Source organism: Oryx dammah, unplaced genomic scaffold (genome assembly GCF_014754425.2).
Source record: "Oryx dammah isolate SB20612 unplaced genomic scaffold, SCBI_Odam_1.1 HiC_scaffold_28, whole genome shotgun sequence".
In the NCBI taxonomy this organism is placed as follows: Eukaryota; Metazoa; Chordata; class Mammalia; order Artiodactyla; family Bovidae; genus Oryx; species Oryx dammah.
In genome coordinates this window covers 104,903,276-104,924,955 of record NW_024070212.1, presented here as the reverse complement: position 1 = coordinate 104,924,955, position 21,680 = coordinate 104,903,276, and the positions used below count along the sequence as shown (strand labels likewise).

At 38.9% G+C, this 21,680-nt stretch overlaps 2 protein-coding genes across 2 annotated transcripts in view; both read right to left on the bottom strand.

The window, feature by feature from the left end:
* Nucleotides 1–45: 45 nt before the first annotated feature.
* On the bottom strand, nucleotides 46–1,626 carry GJA9 (gap junction protein alpha 9). The gene has a single exon (XM_040231655.1). The coding sequence runs from the start codon at nucleotides 1,603–1,605 to the stop codon at nucleotides 67–69; it is 1,539 nt and encodes a 512-aa protein (XP_040087589.1). The 5' UTR covers nucleotides 1,606–1,626; the 3' UTR covers nucleotides 46–66.
* A 4,177-nt stretch (nucleotides 1,627–5,803) lies between these two features.
* Nucleotides 5,804–21,680, bottom strand: part of RHBDL2 (rhomboid like 2) — a 57,665-nt gene continuing 41,788 nt past the window's right edge. The window contains exons 5-8 of the mRNA XM_040231669.1: nucleotides 14,630–14,730; nucleotides 13,020–13,080; nucleotides 7,153–7,214; nucleotides 5,804–6,382 (exon numbers count right to left, since the gene is read on the bottom strand). Coding sequence (XP_040087603.1) covers nucleotides 6,203–6,382; nucleotides 7,153–7,214; nucleotides 13,020–13,080; nucleotides 14,630–14,730 — 404 coding nt within the window. The 3' untranslated portion in view covers nucleotides 5,804–6,202. The remainder of the gene's footprint in view (nucleotides 6,383–7,152; nucleotides 7,215–13,019; nucleotides 13,081–14,629; nucleotides 14,731–21,680) is intronic.

The following is a 21,680-nucleotide window of genomic DNA, read 5'->3' as shown; positions in this document are numbered from 1 at the left end:
CTCCACCATCACTAGACTACTTCTGTGATAATGTAATATGTAGAATGTCTAAACGCCAACGGATGTTCAGATCTTAAGGTCTGTGGGAGCCCGCCTTCCAATGAGGTTGTTTGTCAGTGACACTAAATGATTTGGAGTACAAGCAGTAGGGTTACTGCAGGTTCTGACCAACTTGGATTGAAAGGACAGCCCTCCGGAAGAATCAGGAGTGTCTGGAACGTCAAGTGGTTGAAAGTCTCCCTGTGAAGGAGGAAGGGTTCTGGTTGTGCTCTCCCTGAGCTGGCCCTTGAGGTTACCTTTAGGAGGTAATGCCTGGTTTTCATTTTCTGCAGAGGGACCCCGGGTAGCACGAGGCCACTTCGGTTTCCAGGTGCAGTTAGCTGGCAGAGAGAAAGCTGTTTGTGGTGACTGTCCCATATGGTTGTTAAGCTCTATAGCGTCACCTGGACTAGAACAGTGACCTTTAAAGTAATGATTTCTTTTGCTGTCTTTGCCATCAATTTCTCTTTTCCCCCTCAACTGGTTACCATTAACTTCTTTTCCAGATAGTTTTTGAGTGTCTTCTTTATTACTTGAGCTGATATTTTGAAGATGACCACCAGCCGTACTAAATGTGCACATCTCAGAAAGCAGAGTTTCCTGCTCATCTAAAATGCCTTTGTCATCATTTCCAATATGGTTATCAGGATCTGTCTGAAATGCAGAGGGATTTAAACTAGGATACGCTGCTGTGTGTGTTTCCTTGTCCACTAACAGACTATAATCAGGTGCAGAAGAGAGTCGTTTCAGTGAGTTTGCAGATGTGTTTTGATATTTGGCAAGGTTTTGTTTTGACGTACAAAATTCATTATGTTCATCCTTCAATTTATATTGTCCCCAAAGCCCTCTTTTAATCTTTTTAAAACCTAGATGGAAAATTTCTAAAACATTTAAGAAAAGTGAAACAGTCGCTATGGATTGCATGAATAATAGGAATATCGTCTTTTCTGTGGGTCTAGAGACAAAACAATCAATTGTATTTGGACATGGGTGGCCATGGCATTTAAATAGAGGCTCTAAGTGAAATCCATATAAAAGATACTGTCCAATCATGAACCCAACTTCAACCACAGAGCGAGTGAAAATGTGTATCACGTAAGTGCAAAGTAAGGTTCCTCTGAGTGGAACTTTATTTACTTTCCTTTGCTCCAGCTGACACAGTTCTTCCTCCAGTCGCCTCCGATCCCCAGGCGTTTCAAGCTCTGCCTCCTCCAGTTCACCTCTCAGTTGCGCCTTCTTCATCTGCCTCTGCTTCTCCAGAACTCTCAGTCGGTACAAAGCATGGCCCATGTAGACCAGGGATGGTGAAGACACAAATATCACCTGCAAAACCCAGTATCTAATGAGGGAGATAGGGAAGGCCTGATCATAGCATACATTTCTGCAGCCAGGTTGTTCTGTATTACAGATGAAGCCAGACTGCTCATCATTCCAGACATCTTCAGCTGCTACACCCAGAACAAGCATTCGAAATATGAACAGGATGGTGAGCCATATCTTTCCAATCATGGTGGAGTGGATGTGAACCTCCTCCAGAATGCCTCCAAGGAAATTCCAGTCCCCCATGTTTATTTAGTCAGTCATCTTATCTCTGAACCCCACCAAATAGGAGGCAGATACATTCTTCCATTTCTGAAGCGTGTGCTATTTCTTAAGCAAACCTGTGGCCAAAATATGAACAAAGCATCACTCTTTCAGCATGCTGGTTGCTCTCTTTTTTCCCTAGAAAGTTGTAATAATGTGTTACCAAGAATATGTTTAAGATGTCAAGAATAGAAAGTCATTTACATTTAGACATTATAATGCAGTAGGGGGAAAAAAGATCCCTGGAAGAGGGGTGTATGTATTCTCTATGAAGAATAGGATTGTAGGAGTTCCTGGAAGAAAGGAGTCTTACTTGGCTTTTTGCTTTGTTATTTTAAACTGAGAACTCAGAGAGGTTCCTGAGACTACTGACTTGATCTTACAAACCTGTTTATTAAGATTATTTTATATGGAAGCTGTGACCAATGTCAATGATTTTAAAATCTCATTTATGTACAAAGGAAAAGGCATGTGTTTCATTTCATGATCCAGTAAGGTACAGCATTTCATGATCCAGTAAGGTACAGCATTTCATGAAACCAAAGGAAACAGATCTGGTTCTTGCTTTAAGAATTTAGATCAGTTTTTTAATCCACATTTAAATGTCTAAATTCTATTTTTTTTCTGGCAGTTTTTGAGCATTTTCAGAAGTCATTTCAGTAAAAATATTTAGGAATATTTATGTAATTATTACCATACTTTGCTATGAAAAATTATTATGAGGATATTATTAGATATTGCTTAGATCATTGGTATGTTGGTAGTAATATAGAAAATTTCATTACAACAGTATTTGACCCTTTTAAGACATACAGCTTGCTTTGTGGAGTGAGCTCTATGGCAAGTTATAATTTAGATGCTTGGATTATCAGCCAGTAGGTTCCATATTAGAGTTGATAACCCTGGGATATCTAAGAGGAAATACATCCCAAAGGAAAGAAGAAATGGGGGAATGTTTTCATTCATTTTCAAGTTTAATATGTAAATGCATGTCCTGTATTCCTCATAGAAAGGGAAATATTACACAATCAAACAACATACTGGGATATTATAGCTACAAGATATATTCATCACAAAACTCCTGTGAGCTAGGTATATTGTTTCCCCATTTTACAGATGAGGAAACTGAGGGACATCTTAAATTACCCAAGATCACACAGCTAGAACTGGTATTCAAAGATCAGTGTGGTTCTAAAGTCACCTCTTAACTGTTTTACTAAACTGCTGTTTTTCTTCTCTAAACACACTTGAAGTTTTCATGAAAGAGATATTAAGAAATCACCTGTTTTCTCTTATAATTTTAATTATTTAAATTAGGTATGTCAAATAGTGAAAGTTTTGATTTTTTAAATAACAAGTTCTATAGTTTTTAGTTCCTTTTTGAAAGCTTTATATAGTTCAAAAGAGTTGCAAAAGCGTCAACCTTCTAAAATTTAGTTGTATTCCTGAGATAGAGAAATTTTGTATTTATTATGTTAATAGCAGTATACTCTTTGACCCATAGTCCAAAGCACTTAAAATATAAGCAAAGATATTATTCTTATTGTTGTTTATAATAATTATCAATACAAGAAAGACTGTATTGTACATATAAATAATAGTACATCCACAGTATGGTACTATGCAACCAGTAGAGATAATAAATATATACTAATATAAAAAGACATTGGGTATAGTTTCACTGACATTCAGATTATAAAACAAAATAATATAGCCCCATTGTTGTAAATTTACTTATATAGAGAGATGCATACAATAAAGCCTAGAAGGATATTCATCAAAATATTAACTGTGATTATCTCTGGGTAGAATGATAATAATTGACTTAATTTTTTATAATTATATATATGTTTAATTTCTTTTACCATGACCACTTTACTTTTAAAATTACCAAAGAAAATTAAAGTTTTTTTTTTTTTTTCCTAAAAGGACAAGTGCATAGTATTTTCTGGAAGAGGAAGCACCGTTATGTAGCTTCAAATCTTAGGTCCTAAAGTTTTCATAGCAAATAGCATGAATACTAATATACATAGATACAGTACCATAAAATTCAAAAGAAAAAGAAAAAATATTTCAAATGACTCTTAATTAGCTAAGACAGATTAACACAGACCTTTCTTGATTTAGGTAAATTTGAAGCAGGTCACGCTTAAAAGGTATACCACAGCCATCTTCAACGTGTTTCTCAGTGTGTCCCTTTGCAGGTGTAGAGCAGATTCAGTTTAGTTCGGTGCAGCGAGTCAGCCATCAGCTAAACGCCAGCTCCCTGCCTTCATTCTTGCTTCTCAAACAGCGCCACCCAATGGAAGTTTTTCTAATCCAATAGAACTTTTTGCAGCAGTGTTGGATAGACTGTGCTGTTCAATAAGATGGCCACTATTAATACATAGCTATTGAGTAGTTGCAGCGAGGCTTGTGTAACAGAGACACAGTTTTTAATTTCATTTAATTTTAATTAAATGTAAACAGCTACATGTACCTAGTGGCTACCTTATTGGGCAGCCCACAGAAAGAATATTTCTAATAGTTCTAATTAATACAGCACAGTTTAGAAGACTAAAACTATGAGCACAAAATTAAGCTGAATAAATGGTTCCTCTATTATTCAGAAATGTCAAATTTAAAATGCCAGACATATGTGTGCTTTTTAATGGTAACTTTGCCCCCTGGAGACCCAGAAAGATAGCACTGTTTTTGGTAATGTAAACAATGTTTCTAGTACCAAAATAACCTAATTAGATAATAACTTCTTAGTCACCAGTCTTAATAATCAATGGGTCATGTCCGATTTCATAGTTAGATGAATCCTATTTCTCTGTCTAGTTTTCTATTATTAACCATTACTTTGCACTTTAGGTCATTAAAGATCTCCAGGGTACTGACCTGGTGGGTTGGTGATGGCAGATAAATATTTCTTCCTTGGGCATCTTTGCCATCTAATAGCTACTTTTCAGTTTAAATTCAACCCTTTCATCAGAAAATATATATATATATACACATATATATATTCATACTTTCATATTATATTATGTGTAATATATAAATTATAAATAAACTTTTTAAATGCTAAGCTTCATTAGTGTTATGTATGAATTAAAATAAAATATTATTTTTAATCAAAATGTAAATTTTTTCAAGATTTATAAAGCTACTTTTTGGCAAATGTATGAGGAAACTGTTACTGTCATATAATATCAGTAAGAATATAAATGGATACAACTATTTAAAAAGTAATTTAGGGAATTCCCTGGCATCCGGTGGTTAGGGGGCTTCCCTGGTGGCTCAGCAGTAAAGAATCTGACTGCAGTGCAGGAGATTGAGGAGACCCAGTCTCCATCCCTGAGTTGGGAAGATCCCCTGGAGGAAGGCATGGCAACCCACTTCAGTATTCTTGCCTGGAGACTCCTATGGACACAAGACCCTGGCATGCTACAGTCCACAGGGTTGCAAAGAGTTGAATACAATTGAAGCAACTTAGCACGCACCAGTGATTAGAACTCAAAACTTTGTGGTTCAATCCTTGGTTGGGGATCTAAGATCCTGCAAGCTATGTGGCACAACACAGCCCCCCCCAAAAAAAGTGGTAGTTTAAATCTATCAAAATTAACATAACATTTCTGCTTCTGGATGCTTGAAATACCCATTCATTCAATCATTCTCAAAGACACACCAACACAGTAGGATGATCACACAGCACTGTTGGTAATGGTACAAAATCAGCAGCAGCTTCAGTGTTCAGTAGAGGAATGGTTAAGGAAACAACAGCACACCTTTTGTCTAGTTACTAAGTCAGGTCCCACTCTTTGTGACCTCATGGACTGCAGCCAGCTCCTGTGTCCACGGGATTGTCCATCTTGGAGTGGGTTGCCATGCCCTCCTCCAGAGGATCTTCCTGACCCAGTAATCAAATGCACGTCTCCTGTGTCTCCTGCATTGCAGATGGATTCTTGACTCACTGAGCCATCTGGGAAGCCCTGTCAAGTCATTAGCAACCTTTAAGTCCTGCCCCCTCTTAGATTACTTGATTTTTTTCTTTCTTAAGAATTCTCATAGCCTCCTCTCTTAAGATGCAGAGTAACAGCTGCCTTTCTGAGTTGTCAACAAGATTAACAATAATGCACATAAAGCACCCCAAACAGTGACCTATTGATTCAAAATGGTAATGGAAAGTGATAATCAGTAGTCTGACAGATATGAAAAGCTTTTATTAGCAGCAGAGTACATTATTTGTGGATTCTATCAAGCAATCTCTATACCATATCCTCCTAAGAGCAAGTTCTTCTAGAGAATGAATACCCTTGACACAGCATGCCTAGAAAAGAGCTAGGCTCTGGTTCTCACTTCCCTTCCCTTTTCTCTCTTCCTCTTCCCCCTTATTCCCTCGGAAGAGCTCCTTCCTTAAACCCTAACCCCTTTTGTAAGCAGTCTTTGAAACCGACAACTTCCGGGGGTGTTTGTTCTCTTTATAAAATTGTTAGCATTTCCTGGGACTTCTCTGTTTCTTCATAGAGAGTTCTCCAGTTCTGATTTTTTTCCCCCAGATGGCCCTTTTTATTCATTGGTTTGTGTTAGGGGCAAGTCAGTTCGCTGGGGATAGGAAAATGTTGAAAAACACAGCAAATAAAACAAAAGCTAAATAAGCTGCAATCGCTGTCCAAAACCTTGGATCTTTCAGCAGTGCCTGATCAAAGCAGCTGAACACGGTATAACCAATAGACATTCCAGCAAATCCACCCGCAATGTGAGCTGCAAAAGACACCTTGGGAGAAAAGGGGAAAATGAAAATAAGTGAAGAAAATGCTAATTGTGTATTTCAGCTGTATCTCTCTTATTAGAGAACAAATACCATCCCAGTCAGAGTCTTAAAAGTCTGAACAGCAAGGCAGTGAGACAAAAGAGACAAGAAAATTCCATCATGCAAAACTAAAAAAAATGTCATTTCACTGACTCTTGAGTACATGCGACAGTCATCCTGTCTCTCTTGTAGGCCATCATTGCTTTAGGATGGCTCTGTACAAGGCCAGCCAAGAGAGTAAGAGTTGAGATTAGTGATGGTTCTTTATAGGAGCATAATCTATCCCACATAAATGGAATGTCTGAATTAAAAGACAGGTAATAACATATGCACAAATACTCCAGCAGAAATTACCAAATTCAGGAACCAATTTCAATAAAACTGGAAATCTTTGTCAGTTTTCTTTATATTATAAATTTATCTGGACCCATATTATTGCTGCTTTCCAATCCTGCATTTGTCCTCCATAGACAGTAAAGTCCCTTCACTCCTGTTTTTTGCAATAGCTACCCATATAGCAGGTGCAGAGAACTAGAGCCAGTTATCTGGGCTATGAGAAAAGTGAAAAGGACAACCCAAAAGGCTGGTTTGCTCAGGAATTTTCTTAACTTCCAAATGGAAATCGGACAGCTTTAAATCTCAGAATTGTTGCTGCCCCTATTTGGTGACCCTTTTTAGCTACTGATATCATAGGTAAACAAATTTTCACTTGAAAAATAATAAACTGAACTCACCGGAGACCCATTTGCAGGAACAAAGAACCGTCTGTAGAGAGCAAATCCCATGTCCGACACAACTAGAAGGGAAAACAGCCTGATGAAGCCCCAGGATCTCCACAACAGCACACCAGTTATTTTTGGTTCCCCTCTAGCAATGGTAACATTTATTGAGACTTACTCTGTGCCAGGTACTGTTCTAAGAACTTTACATGGACTAACTTTATATCATTAACCCTCACAACAATGCCATGAAATTGGTACTGTCATTACCCCATTTTATAGATGCATCGATCCAACAAGTATTTATTGATGATCTCCTATGTGCCAGCCACTATTCTAGGTGGTGGATATACTGCCATGAAAAGATTAGACTGCCTCCTGGAACTGAAAGTCTAGCTGGGGAAGGCGAATGAGTAAGTAGGGTGCTTAGTGCTGTAGAGAGTACACAAAGAGAAGGAGAATTGCGAATGCTGGGAGTAGGGTGTGATGTTTAACTGGAGAGTCAGGAAGGATCTCAAGGAGAATTTGATGAAGATAAGGGAGCAAGCCATGCTGACCTTTGAAAGAGCCTTCTAGGCAGACTGAAGTACAAAGTCCCTAAGACAGAACCAACAGTGCCTGGTGTGTTTGAGGAATACCAAAGCAGTTGATCTGAGGGCATCGACGGTTTTCAAGGGATGGTTCCCTTTCCCACTGGGGATTCCTAGCTTCACTGGGAACTTACTAGAAATGAAGACTCTCAGGCACACCCCAAACTTACTGAAGCAGAAACTCCACAGGTAGAATTTAACAGTCTGTGCTTTACCAAGACCTGCAGATGATTCTGGATTCAAGCTGGGGATGAAGTTGTAGGTGAGGAGATCAAACCGGGCAGATGCAGGTCACATAGAGCCTTATGGACCCTCGTAAGGACTCTTTTAGTCAAAAGATTTTGAGCACAGAAGTGACATGTCTGACTTGGGTTTTTAATAATTTTAATTTATTTGTTGATTGGTTGTACTGGGTCTTCACTGATGCATGAGCGGCCAGTGGGGGCTAGTCTCTAGTTGCGGTGCAGTGGCTTCTCATTGCAGTGGCTTCTTTTGCTGAGCACAGGCTCTAGGGTTCAGGGGCTTCAGGAGTTGCAGGAGTTGCAGTCCCCTAGGTGCGACAGTTGTAGCACAGGCTTAGTCGCTCCATGGCATGTGGGGTCTTCCTGATCAAGAATTGAACTGTGTCTCCTGCCCTGGCAGGTGGTTTCTTTACCACTGAGCCACCAGGGAAACCCCCTGACTCACATTTTTAAAAGATGATTCCTGCTGCCATAACAGAAAACAGACTCTAAAGAAATAAAGACAGAAGCAGGCAGGCAAACTAATTACTACGGTTGCAGCATCTCGAGTGAGGACAGACCCTGTGTTTAATACATAAAGAAACCAAGACACAAAGGCTAAGTACTCGCCCAAGGCCACATAGCTCTGAGGCATTGATGGCATTTGAACCTTAAGCCGTCTGACTGTGGGGGGCTTCACTCTCACCCACCTAATCACCCCAGATTAAAAGATGAAAGCTTACACCTTGTCTTGAAGATCCCAAAATGAAAGGTTGTGGCTATTAGCCATGAATGATGCTGGGATTCTTGGCCTCCAGAGGAAAGGATTTTGATGTGGGGCCAGAGATGAGGCCTGACCACTTGGAGCTTTTGTGTAGCCAAGTTTTATTAAAGTATAAGAGAGATAGAGAAAGCTTCTCACATAGACATCAGAAGGGGGCAGGAGAGTAGCCCCATTGCAGTTTTTTGCAAGGCATCTTACACTCTTCAGCAAGCTGTTGATCATCGATAAAAGAAACACCTCAAGGCCGAGAGAGTTGCACCAGGTGCAGCTCTCTCCCACAACAGACACAGCTACACACCAGGAGTCATCTCTGGACCTCCATGTCTCTGGCAAGATACTAAAGGAAAACAGACCTCCAAGCACGATACATAGTTTTATTAACATAGCCTAAGAAAAACATTCCCATGAGTAAGATGTATTGTTTTGTTGGGCAATCAGCCCCTCAAGGTTGGGAAAAAGTAACTTCCAGAAAGAGCGGATTGTCTCATAGCAACAGAATTAAAGGAGCCTCCTACCTGGCTAAAGCGGGAGCAAAGGAATGTAGAAAGAAAAAAAAAAAAAAGTCCACCACTGCCTTTAGCCATTTGTCTCCTCCTGCAGCTTGGGGACCTCTGGCCCCCTTAATGAGACCTGCCTACGCATAATTACCATAAGGAATACAGAAGACAGCCCGAGAAAGGAAGTGATTCCACAGTCACTAATGGAACAGTAGAGCCAGAATAGACATTCCTTAAGTCATAGCGGTGATGCTAAAGGACCTTCCAGGCTTCTTGGGTCAGAACTCTGCCCTACATGTGCGCTTGGAAACATCTCCTGCAACTGTCACATTCCACACCCATCCCCCAGTACTCTATGCTCTACTTAGTGAGTGTCCCAGGAGACCGAAAGACCTAGTCCTTGCCTTTGGGAAAATAGCATCAGGACCCTGTGTTCTGGCTAGCTTCCCTTTCAATACAGTATTGACGCTGAAGTCACTGGGTAGGAATTGAGGTCGAGGAAGTACTCAATATTAATTTAATTGTAAATGACTATCACACCAAATGCTAGATAAATGTGGCTGTTATTGTATTTTAAGTCATTTGCATTTCCCGATGGAGTGTAAATAACAGATGCAGTGCTAGGAAAGTATAAGAAAACCACCACAGGGCAGACTTACTAGAAACAGTTACTTTGGTCTAGTCTTTCACAGTAGGAGGCCTCCTTTCAAAAACTCTCTGTAACTCTTAGCATGTCAGTTTCTCCATTCAGTTTCTCTCCTGCCTTCTGATTTGTATCTGCCTGACCCTTTTTGCTTCCAAAGGGAGTTTACTTCTAAACTGCTGCAGTCTCTAAACTGAGACCTGTCTTCCCACCTGAAAAGAAGCCCTTATTCCAGTAAACCAAATCATTATCTTCAATAAAACCTAACACTCATTTTTAAGGGAGTTGCCTTTATATGGGTTTTTTGAAGGATGAAAATCGAGATGTCCTGAACTTTTTCCAGGGAAGCTCAGTTGCTTTGTTAGAAAACACATCTAAAAATTGGTGCTTAATGAAGGAAGGTCCTTAAGGCCAACTGTCCTTCACAATTAAGAATAATATTTACCATTTTAAAAAAATATAAATTTTCCCAAGGAAACGAGCTTAAAGTGTATTTGTGTTTCATTAATCTGGAGTTTGTTGTAGGCGTGTGTGCTTGCATGCTCAGTTGTGTCTGACTCTTTGGGACCCCGTGTGCTGTAACTTGCCAGGCTCTTCTGTCCATGGAATTTTCCAGGCAAGAATGCTGGAGCAGATTGCTCTTTCCTTCTCCAAGGGATCTTCTCAGCCCACGGATCAAACCCGCATCTTGTATCTCCTGCATTGGCAGGCAGGTTCTTTACAACTGAGCCACCAGGGAATCCCCAACCAGGCCAAAGGACTTTTAGAAAAAATGGCATGTGGGGAAGGTTGTTGTTAGCTGTCCGACCTGTGTTTGTAGGATATAATAAAACCACGTCATTCAGTGGCTGTATTACTTACCTCAAGAATGACAGCATGTAACATAAACTGTATTTGGAGATAACTTTGTGTATGAGCAAAGGGTTTTTACTCCACCATTAAAGAGTATTAGAGAATTAAAATTATTTCCCCACTGAGAGTTTGAGGCTTATTTTATGAAAGTCATTATTTGAAAGAAACAGATCAACTGAAAACCCAGGTAACTTGTGTAAGAATATTTTTCTGTCTAAGGGCTTGTTCCTTTGTTCTGGTTATGACCTTAACAACTCAGGTAGCTCAGCCCACACAGTGACTCCTCCTAACTAACTCCCAGACATCTGCCCTCCTTCCTGTGCTGACTACTTTCCCTCTTTTTAAATTTTTTGATGTCTGTGGAGAAAAACATTATATACGGTATAGTATAAACTACAAACAAGTCACTTCTTTTCTATCTGGGTGAAATACTGTTTTATAAATACACCATTCATAAACTAAACTTAGTGTCTTTTTTGAACACTTGATACCAATTTGCAGGATCATTTTTTTTCCCACTATGTGGACAGCCAAAATTGCGTGCGCGTGTGCTCGGTCTCTTCAGTCATGTCAGACTCTGCAACCCATGGACCGTAGCCCACCAGGCTCCTCTGTCTATGAGATTCTCCAGGCAAGAATACTAGAGTGGCTGGTGCCCTCCTTCGGGGTATCTTCCCTACCCAGGGATCAAACCCACGTCTCTTACGTCACCTGCATTGGCAGGTGGGTTCTTTACCACTAGCGCCACCTGGGAAGCCCTGAAAGCCCAAAGTAGCCTGTATCAAATGTCACTTCTGTCTTTGTCTTCAAGTCTGAGCCTCAAGGTCAGCCTTCTCCCCACACTCTCTGTGCAGATACATTGCAGCAGGAGCAGGCTCGGATATACAAGTTATAAGCCCTGCCTTTGCTCTTGTTTGCTTCTGCTCTGTATGGCCTGCCATCATCCAAAATCCTGACTTTCAGACCCAGGTGAAATTCCACCTCTTCTCCAGAATGAGGCCTCCTAAGCTCCGTCAGCATGTCATTCTCCACTATCATTCTTGAGATTTCCAAAGCCACGTCAGTCATCTTCCTAGTTCCCTGACCCTTCTCCTCCTCCACCTCTGCTCTCATCATCAATCCTCAGCCACCACTCCATGCTTATATCCTAGATCAGTTTTTTTTTTTTAAGTCTGAAAATGTAGAAATTGAAGAAGAAAATGGATAATGTGAATGGTTTTTAAGTTTTCCCTTTCAAACAAAATTGTATACAGAATCTAGTTTATGAATGAGAAAAATCCAGTGTATAAAAAATAAGTGACAGGGTCTTCTCTGGTAGTCCAGTGGGTGAGAATCTGCCTCCCTATGCAGAAGATGTGGGATCCCTGGTAGGAGAATGAAGATCCTGCATGCCACAGGGCAGCTGACCCCACATACTACAACTAGAGAACCCCTTGCACCGCAATGAAGAGCCCACACAGTCAAAAATAAATAGGGCTTCCCTGCTAGCTCAGTGGTAAAGAATCCACCTGCCAATGTAAGAGACACAGGTTTGATCCCTAGTCTGGGAAGATCCCACATGCCACCATGGAGCAACTAAGCCCATTCACCACCACTATTAAGCCTATGCCGACTGAGCAACTTCACTTTCACTTTTCACTTTCATGCGTTGGAGAAGGAAATGGCAACCCACTCCAGTACTCTTGCCTGGAGAATCCCAGGGACGGGGGAGCCTGGTGGGCTGCCGTCTATGGGGTCGCACAGAGTTGGACACGACTGAAGCGACTCAGCAGCAGCAGCTGGAGCCTTGGGACCACAGCTACTGAAGCCGGAACATCCTAGAGCTTCTGCTCTTCAACAAGAAAAGCCACTGCAAGGAGAAGCCCAAGCGCTGTAACTATAGAGAGTGGCCCCCACCCCCTACAACTAGAGAAAAGCACACGTGGCAACAAAGACCCAGCACAACCAAAATAAATAAAATTAAATAATTAATTTTTTAATTTAATAAAAATAAATGACAGCAGAACATAACACAGTGTAAATCAACTATACTCCAATACAAATTAAAAAAAAATAAAAAACATAAGTGATGGTATGGTGGATGAAGTGGACGGAGTACCTCGAGCCCCACTCTCTTAACTCCCCACACCCCAGCAACAGGCACCTCTAAGAACCACCCACAAGGGTCTGTGAAAACTCCACTCATATCTTCCTGCATCAGGACATGTAGGATGTGCTTGGGAAATATGAGAAGGCCTTCTGAAGGCTGAACCTGAATAAACTTGAAGATGTGAAATAGTCACAAAACACACTTACTTATAACAACAATGATGAGTAGTCTGACAACTCCAAAAGCAGGAATCATTTCTTGAAAATTCTTGCAAAGAGATAAATGACAGTATTAATAACACAAGTTATCTATTGGCAAAGGAAATCTCAACTGTACTCCCCCTCCATCTGCTTTTTCATTTAAAATAAAGTGTGTCAAATGTTTGCCAATCAAAGCATCGGTGTTAACAGTCCAGTTTTCAAATGTATTTGGGAAGTACAATGCCAGTATACTTTGGAGTGAAAATGAAACACGATATTCCTTGATATAGCAAGAAATACTCTAAATATAAGTAATAAAAAATCAACTCTTAATATGTCACAGATAGTTAATAGATGCTGTCAAACTAAATCTGGTGAAAATATTTCCAAGTTTTTTGTTTAATGTTCATTTGATACAGCTTTACCCTCTTTCTAAGTAGGAGTTAGCAAAGACAGCTAAAATTTTAGCATTACCTTGATTTTTTTTAAGATAATTTTTTAAAAATTTAAAACACTGGTCCAAAAACACTCAGTTTGATTTTAGTTTTGAAAAGCCTCAAACCAACTTGCATTTACCCTCATGTATTAACAGAGGACCAAGCAGACTCAGAAAGACACCTCCACTTCAACCCAAATTGCCTGTCCCTTCCCTTTAAAGTTATTAACTCTCTTCCCAGAGAGACATGCTAAAATAGCTATGTTAATTCTAAATCAGTTATTTTCAAACTGTTGTGACCAAGATGTACAGTAACAAATAATTTCTGTAAAAATCCAGCACACACATAAACAGTACTTACTCTTATTTTACATGGCACATACTGAAATTTCTGTGTAAAAGGATTTTCACAGTCCCTTCAACTGAGTTCACAACCACTAACATGATGTAACCCAAAGTGTGAAAAACATTTTTCTAAATGACTTCTAGTTTTGGAACAGTTTTTTAATTGCTTCAAATTTTTCTTCTTAGAGTATTTTTAAAGCACACCTACACGGTTAAAGGGTTAATTTAATCAGGATTTTACCCTGTTTTAAAAAGTGATTGGCATCTCAACATGCTATATCATGGTTGTGTAAAAAATCACACAAATGCAAAAAGACAGGTGAAAGAACATTCCTGACAGCATTATTTTGAAATGTAAAAAGCTGTAATCAACCCTGGATCTTTTCTTTCAATGAAAAATTGAATAAGTAGGGCTACTATATAGAAGGTGCTGTGGAGCACCTGAATAGACTAGGGTGGATTTCGGTGTCCTACTCAAGTATCCTATGCGTAGATAGGATACTTTATGTTAAGATGCAGAATAATGTAAGGGGAGTTCCATTTTTGTAGTGTTACTATTGGTAGAATTTTGAATACATACAGAAAATATCTGAACGGTTGTATATCAGACTGGTAACAGATACTAAATTGGGGGCTTGGACTTTTCTATTTTTCAATTTGGAACTTTCTTTAGTATTTATTCCTTTTGAGATTAGAGATGAAAGGAAAATTCTTGTGGTCAGATAGAAGATGTGTGCTTAGTAAATATTGATAAATAAGATTCCCTGAACCAAATACCAGTAATTATTTTAAATTTTTTTCTTAAGGTCCATAGATTCATCCCCAAAATTCTTACCACTAGAACATTCATAAAATAGCCTCCCATCAGAGCATAGACTCCTCCTGAAGCACCCACAAGAGATTTGAGTGGGTCAAAGATGGAGCTGGCAAGGGATCCTAAAGAAATAAAACACAAAGAATTTCAGACAAGACTAAGAATCATGAAGGATAAATCTTTCTAATCTAAGGTAAAAGTTGGGGAAACTTGGGCCATTATATTAACAAACAACAAATTCACTTTGTTGCTTCCATACTAGAAAAGTATAGATGTGTGATCTCTCTCAGTTATTATGAAACATTAAATGTTCAATATGAAGACAATATAACAGTGACAAAAACAAATACTCTGAAGCCAGAATTAGCCACTGTGTGACTTGAGCAGGTTTTTTAATGTCTGTGCCTTTGTTTCCCTTTCTATAGAAATGGAGGTGTTAAATAGAACTTAACTTCAGTAGGTTGTCAGGGGAAGTAAACGAGTTTACATGCACATTATGATTAGAATACTCCCTGACATGTGTTAAATACTTGTTAGCTATTGTTTCAAAATATCCTACACATTTAACCAAAACTATCAAAATACGTGAGACATTCCAACATTTTATTATCTATGGGCTATGTTTCTCATGGAGTCAAGATGTGGTCTCAGAATCCTTCTTAATATACCATTCAATCAGTTTCACCAAGCAAGATGAAATTCTGTTTGCTAGTTCAATCTTACCTTGTCTGAACCAAAACAAGGCTTTAGAACCACCTTATGCCAACTCTGAAGTGTTCTCCATACTGCTTAGTTCTCTTATTCCCTTGCCTTCAAGTCCCTCCTTCATTTTTTAAGATCCAATACAATTCAGTACCTACTTTAGGACTGCTCTAGTGGTCCAGTGGTTAAGAATCTGCCTGCTAGTGCAGAGACAGAGGTTCGATTCCTGGTCCCGGAAGATCCCACATGCCATAAGACCACACCCTAGAGCTCATGCTCTGCAACAAAAGTAGCCACTGCAGTGAGGAGCCAACTACAGAGCACCCCCACCTCCAACTCACCACAGCTAGAGAAAGCCCAGCAACAAAGACCCAGTGCAGCCAAAATGAAATCAAATAATTTTTAAAAAAGAAGTTCTCATTAAAAAGTAGCTACTTAATGCAGAAAAAGGGAAGTGTCTGACCTTAGGAACCTTACAAATGTATGATCAAACAGTTATCAAGAAATGCAGACTCTAATAATTACTGTAATTTTTTTTAATGTGATAAATTTGCTATGGAAGCACTTAGGAAAGAATGACTTTCTGAGCAGAAAGGTGGAGGCCCTGCTACTCTGAGAGGAGGGAGACAACATTTTTTTTAATTAATTTATTTATTATAATTGGAGGCTAATTACTTTACAATATTGTGGTGGTTTTTGCCATACATTGACACGAATCAGCCACTGGGCTGGATTGTCCCAGTGCACCAGCTTTGAGTGCCCTGTTTCATGGGTCGAACTTGGACTGGTGATCTATTTCGTATATGGTAATATACACGTTTCAATGCTATTCTCATAAATCATCCCACCCTTGCCTTCTCCCACAGAGTCCAAAAGTCTGTTGTTTATAGCTGTGTCTCTTTTGCTGTCTCGCATATAGGGTCGTTGTTACCATCTTTCTAAATTCCATATATATGCATTAATATACTGTGTTGGTGTTTTTCTTTCTGACTTACTTCACTCTGTGTAATAGGCTCCAGTTTCATCCACCTCTTTAGAACTGATTCAAAGCATTCTTTTTAATAGCTGAGTAATATTCCATTGTGTATATGTACAACAACTTTCTTATCCATTTGCCTGGGTAAATGGTCGCTTCCATGTCCTAGCTATTATAAACAATGCTGCAGTGAACATTGGGGTACACGTGGGGAGACACGATTTTGATTAAATTCTGAAGACACTATAAGATCTAGACAGGGAGAAAAGGGGGAAGAAGGCCAGGATTTAGGGATCTGGAAAAGCAAAGACAAAGTTATATGGCTTACTGAAGGTCAGTGAGAAGCAGTCCATTAGGGTTAAAGCAGTGGTTCTCAAATGTTAACCTACAAGCTAGACCTGGGCTGGTTGTATCTTAGGTATGATAAATTTATTTGTAAAATATAGATGTCCACTTCTGGCCACAATGAAGTAACAGGACAAGATTTTTCCTCCTGCTTGAAAGCAATGGACAAACAGTGGTCTTAAAGATACTGGACATCAGATAACAAGGGACAATGAACCCTAAGAAACAAGAAATAAATGAGTTGACTAATTGCCCAGCTGCTGCCTTGAGAGAGACTGCAGGTAGCCGTGCATGAAGGGCAAACCTAGGCAGATAACAATAAACTTCAAGTTGATGAGATAGAGTCTAGGTCTATATAGAGCTCAGCAGCTAGAGTTCAGACTCCTTCCAAGTAACTTAACTGAGTTACAGAACAAATCTAAAGAATACTTACATGAATACAATAACACTCACCATCCAAAGATAAAATGCCTAGCATCCAAACAAAAACTCAAGACATGCAAAGAAGCATGAAATTATGAACCATACTGAAGAGAAAAAAATCAGTTAAAACCTACCAAAACTAAAAAAAAAAAAACCTAAAAGTAAATTTATTATCTAGCAATCCCACCCAGAGGGAACTATAACTTGAAAAGATACATGCACCCCAGTGTTCATTGCAGTACTAGTTACAATAGGCAAGACATGGAAGCAACCTAAATATCCATGACAGATGAATGGATAAATAAGATGTGGTATATATACACAGGAGAATATTGTTGTTTAGTCACTAAGTCATGTTTGACTCTTTTGCGACCCCCTGGACTCTACTAGCCCTCCAGGCTCCTCTGTCCAAGGGATTTCTCAGGCAAGAATACTGGAGTCGGTTGCTATTTCCTTCTCCAGGGGATCTTCTTGAGCCAGGGATTGAACCCACAGTTCCTACATTGCAGGCAGATTCTCTGCCACTGAGCCCTCAGGGAAGCCTCACGATGGAATATTAGTCAGTCATAAAAAAAGAGTGAGATACTACCATTTGCAGCAACACAGGTGCATGTAGAGATTAGCATACTAAATGAAGTAAGCTATACAGAAAGAGACAAATATAGGATATTGTCTATATGTGGAATCTGTAAAAATGATACAAATGAACTTATTTTTAAAACAGAAATAGACTCACAGGCATAGAAAACAAACTTATGGTTACCAAAAGGGAAGAGGGAAGATAAATTAGGAGTCTGGGATGAATATATACAACTATTATATATAAAATAGATAACCAACAAAGACCTACTGTATAGAACAGGGAACTATCCTCAGTATCTAGTAGTAACTTCTAAGGGAAAAGAATCTGAAAAAGAATGTGTGTGTGTGTGTGTGTGTGTGTGTCCAACTGAATCACTTCTGTATTCCTAAAATTAACACAATATTTTAAATCAACTATATTTTAATTTTTTAAAAAATCTACCCAAATTGACACAGGTGTAAGATTTAGCAAATAAGGGCAATAAATAATTATTTCAAATATATTCAATGTGTTCAAAAGTTAAATAGCAATAAAACAGGCTCAAATCAAACCTCTTAAGATGAAAAGTACAACATCTAAGATGAAATAATAAACTTGTTGAGTTGATTGACCAATTAGACATTGCAAAAGAAAAGTTTAGTGAACATGAAGATGTGGCAATAAAACTGTCCAAAATAAAACACACAGAGGACTTCCCTGGCAGTCCAATGTGTAAGACTCACCACTTGCACTCCAGGAGACACAGGTTTAATCCCTAGTCAGGGAACTAAGATCCCCCATGCCGTGGGGTTGAAAAAAAAAAGAATATTTTTTAAAATACATACAGCATCAGTGAGCTATAGGTCAATTTCAAGCAGCCTCATAATATCTATAACAATTGCATAATCGGAATCCCCAGAAAAGAAAAATGAAGGCAGATTAAAAATACTTGAAGAAATAATAGCCAAGCTTTTTCCAAAGTTTTGTGAAAACTATAAACCCACAGATCCAAGAACCTCAACAAACCCGACACAAGAATCATGAAGAAAACCACAACAAGGCATAACAGAATCACATCTTCAGTGAAAGTCTCAGAAGCATCTAGAATAAAAAGACATGCTTCATACCGAGAAACAAAGATAAGGATGGCGGGAGATTTATCATCAGAAACAATGCACATGAGAACAACAGGAGGAGCAGCATTTTAAAGTAAAGAAAGGAAAGTACTGTCAAGCTAGGACTCAAAACCTCAAAATGCACTACAAAAATGAAGGCAAAAGACGGCATTTCTTTTTCAGACATACAGAGGCTGAAATAATTGATGACTAGCATTTCCATGCTATAAGAAAGGTTAAAGACAATCTTCAGGAAGAAGGAAAAAGAGATGGAAAAATAAAGCTACACAAAGGATAGGGAGCATTAGAAATGGTAGGAACACGGGCAAATATACAGGGTTTTGTTATTATTTAAATCTCTTTAGAAGTTCATTGTTTAACAGTTAAACTATTGGACTACTAGAAATAATAAATGACTTTATCAAGCTTAGAGGGTACAAGATCAATACCAAAAAAATCAACTGTATTTCTATGTAATAGCAATGAAAATCAGAAATAGAAAATTTTAAAATAGTACCATTTACAGTACATCAAAAATATGAAATGTAGAAATAAATATGACCCCCAAAATGTGCAAGCCCTAAACACTGAAAGCTAAAGACGATGCTGAAAGGAATTCTGAAAGACCTAAATAAAGAGAAGTCTATACCTTGTTCATCGGTTAGAAGACTCTGATATTGTTAAGATGTCAATTCTCCCCCAGTTGATCTAAAGATGCATTGCAATCCAAATCAAAATCCCAATAGACTATCTTACAGAAATTGACAAACTGATTCTCAAGTTTACATGGAAATGCAGAGGACCTAGAATAACCAAAACAACTTGAAAAAGAGCAAAGTTGGAGCACTGAGGTGTCCCAATTTCAAAACTTAGTAGAAAACTACTTAATCAAGATAGTATGGAATGGATGTTCAGTTCAGTTCAGTTGCTCAGTCATGTCCGACTCTTTGTGACCCCATGAACTGCAGCACGCCAGGCCTCCCTGTCCATCACCAACTCCCGGAGTTTACCCAAACTCACGTCCATTGAGTCAGTGATGCCATCCAGCCATCTCATCCTCTGTCGTCCCCTTCTCCTCCTGCCCCCAATCCCTCCCAGCATCAGAGTCTTTTCAAATGAGTCACCTTTTCGCATCAGGTGGCCAAAATATTGGAATTTCGGCTTCAACATTAGTCCTCCCAAAGAACATCCAGGACTGATCTCCTTTAGAATGGACTGGTTGGATCGCCTTCCTGTACAAACGACTCTCAAGAGTCTTCGCCAACACCACATTTCAAAAGCATCAATTCTTCGGTGCTCAGCTTTCTTTATAGTCCAACTCTCACATCCATACATGACCACAGGAAAAACCATAACCTTGACTAGATAGACCTTTGATGACAAAGTAATGTCTCTGCTTTTTAATATGCTGTCTAGGCTGGTCATAACTTTCCTTCCAAGGAGTAAGCGTCTTTTAATTTCATGGCTGCAGTCACCATCTGCAGTGATTTTGGAACCCCAAAAAATAAAGTCTGCCACTGTATCCACTGTTTACCCATCTATTTCCCATGAAGTGATGGGACCAGATGCCATGATCTTAGTTTTCTGAATGTTGAGCTTTAAGCCAACTTTTTTGCTCTCCTCTTTCACTTGCATCAAGAGGCTCTTTAGTTCCTCTTCACTTTCTGCCATAAGGGTGGCGTCATCTGCATATCTGAGGTTATTGATATTTCTCCCGGCAATCTTGATTCCAGCTTGTGTTTCTTCCAGTCTGGCATTTCTCATGACGTACTCTGCATATACGTTAAATAAGCAGGGTGACAATATACAGCCTTGACTTACTCCTTTTCCTATTTGGAACCAGTCTGTTCCATGTCCACTTCTAACTGTTGCTTCCTGACCTGCATACAGGTTTCTCAAGAGGCAGGTCAGGTGGTCTGGTATTCCCATCTCTTTCAGAATTTTCCACAGTTTATTGTGATCCACACAGTCAAAGGCTTTGGCATAGTCAATAAAGCAGAAATTGATGTTTTTCTGGAACTCTCTTGCTTTTTGCATGATCCAGCAGATGTTGGCAATTTGATCTCTGGTTCCTCTGCCTTTTCTAAAACCAGCTTGAACATCTGGAAGTTCATGGTTCACGTATTGTTGAAGCCTGGCTTGGAGAATTTTGAGCATTACTTTACTAGTGTGTGAGATGAGTGCAAAACACAACAGAAGGTCCAGAAATAAACCCACATATATATGGACAACTGATTTTGACAAGATGCAAAGGCAATTTAGTAAAGAAAAGATTATTTTCTCAACCAATGATGCTGGCACAATTAGACATTTACATGCAAAAATGTGATATTTCAGTCCATACCTTGCACCATGTATAAAAGTGGATCATATACTTATATGTAAAGTCTAAGATTATAAAACTTCTAGAGCAAAACATAGAGAAAATCTTTGTGATTTTAGATCAGGCAAAATTTCTTAAATATGACCTTAAAAGCATAATTCCTAAAATTTAAAAACTGATAAATTATACTTAATTGAAATTCAGAAATTTGAGTCTTCAGAATGTATTATTAAGAGAAAAGCAACAGACTCGGAGGCAATATTTATAAGTCATATATCTGATAAAGAACTTAGAATATATAATAAGGAATGTAAATTTTTTGAAATATTTGTTTGTATCTGTGTCAGGTCTTAGCTGTGGTTCATTGCAGCCTTAGTTGTTTTGCGGCATGTGGGATCTTAGTTTCCCAACCAGGGCTCGAACCCGTGTCCCCTGCATTGAAAGGCAGATTCTTAACCACTGGACCACCAGGGAAGTCCTTAATTCAGTTTTTAAATTGGCAAAAGATTTAAACATATACTTTACCAAAGAATATATATGGGTAGCAACTAAGCATATTAAAAGATGCTCACCATCATTGTCATTAGGAAATGGAAATTGAAACCCAATGAAATACCTTTATATAC

Coding starts and splice junctions, on each gene's coding strand:
- GJA9 (XM_040231655.1), bottom strand. CDS start 1,605: ATGGGGGACTGGAATTTCCTTGGAGGCATTCTGGAGGAGGTTCACATC.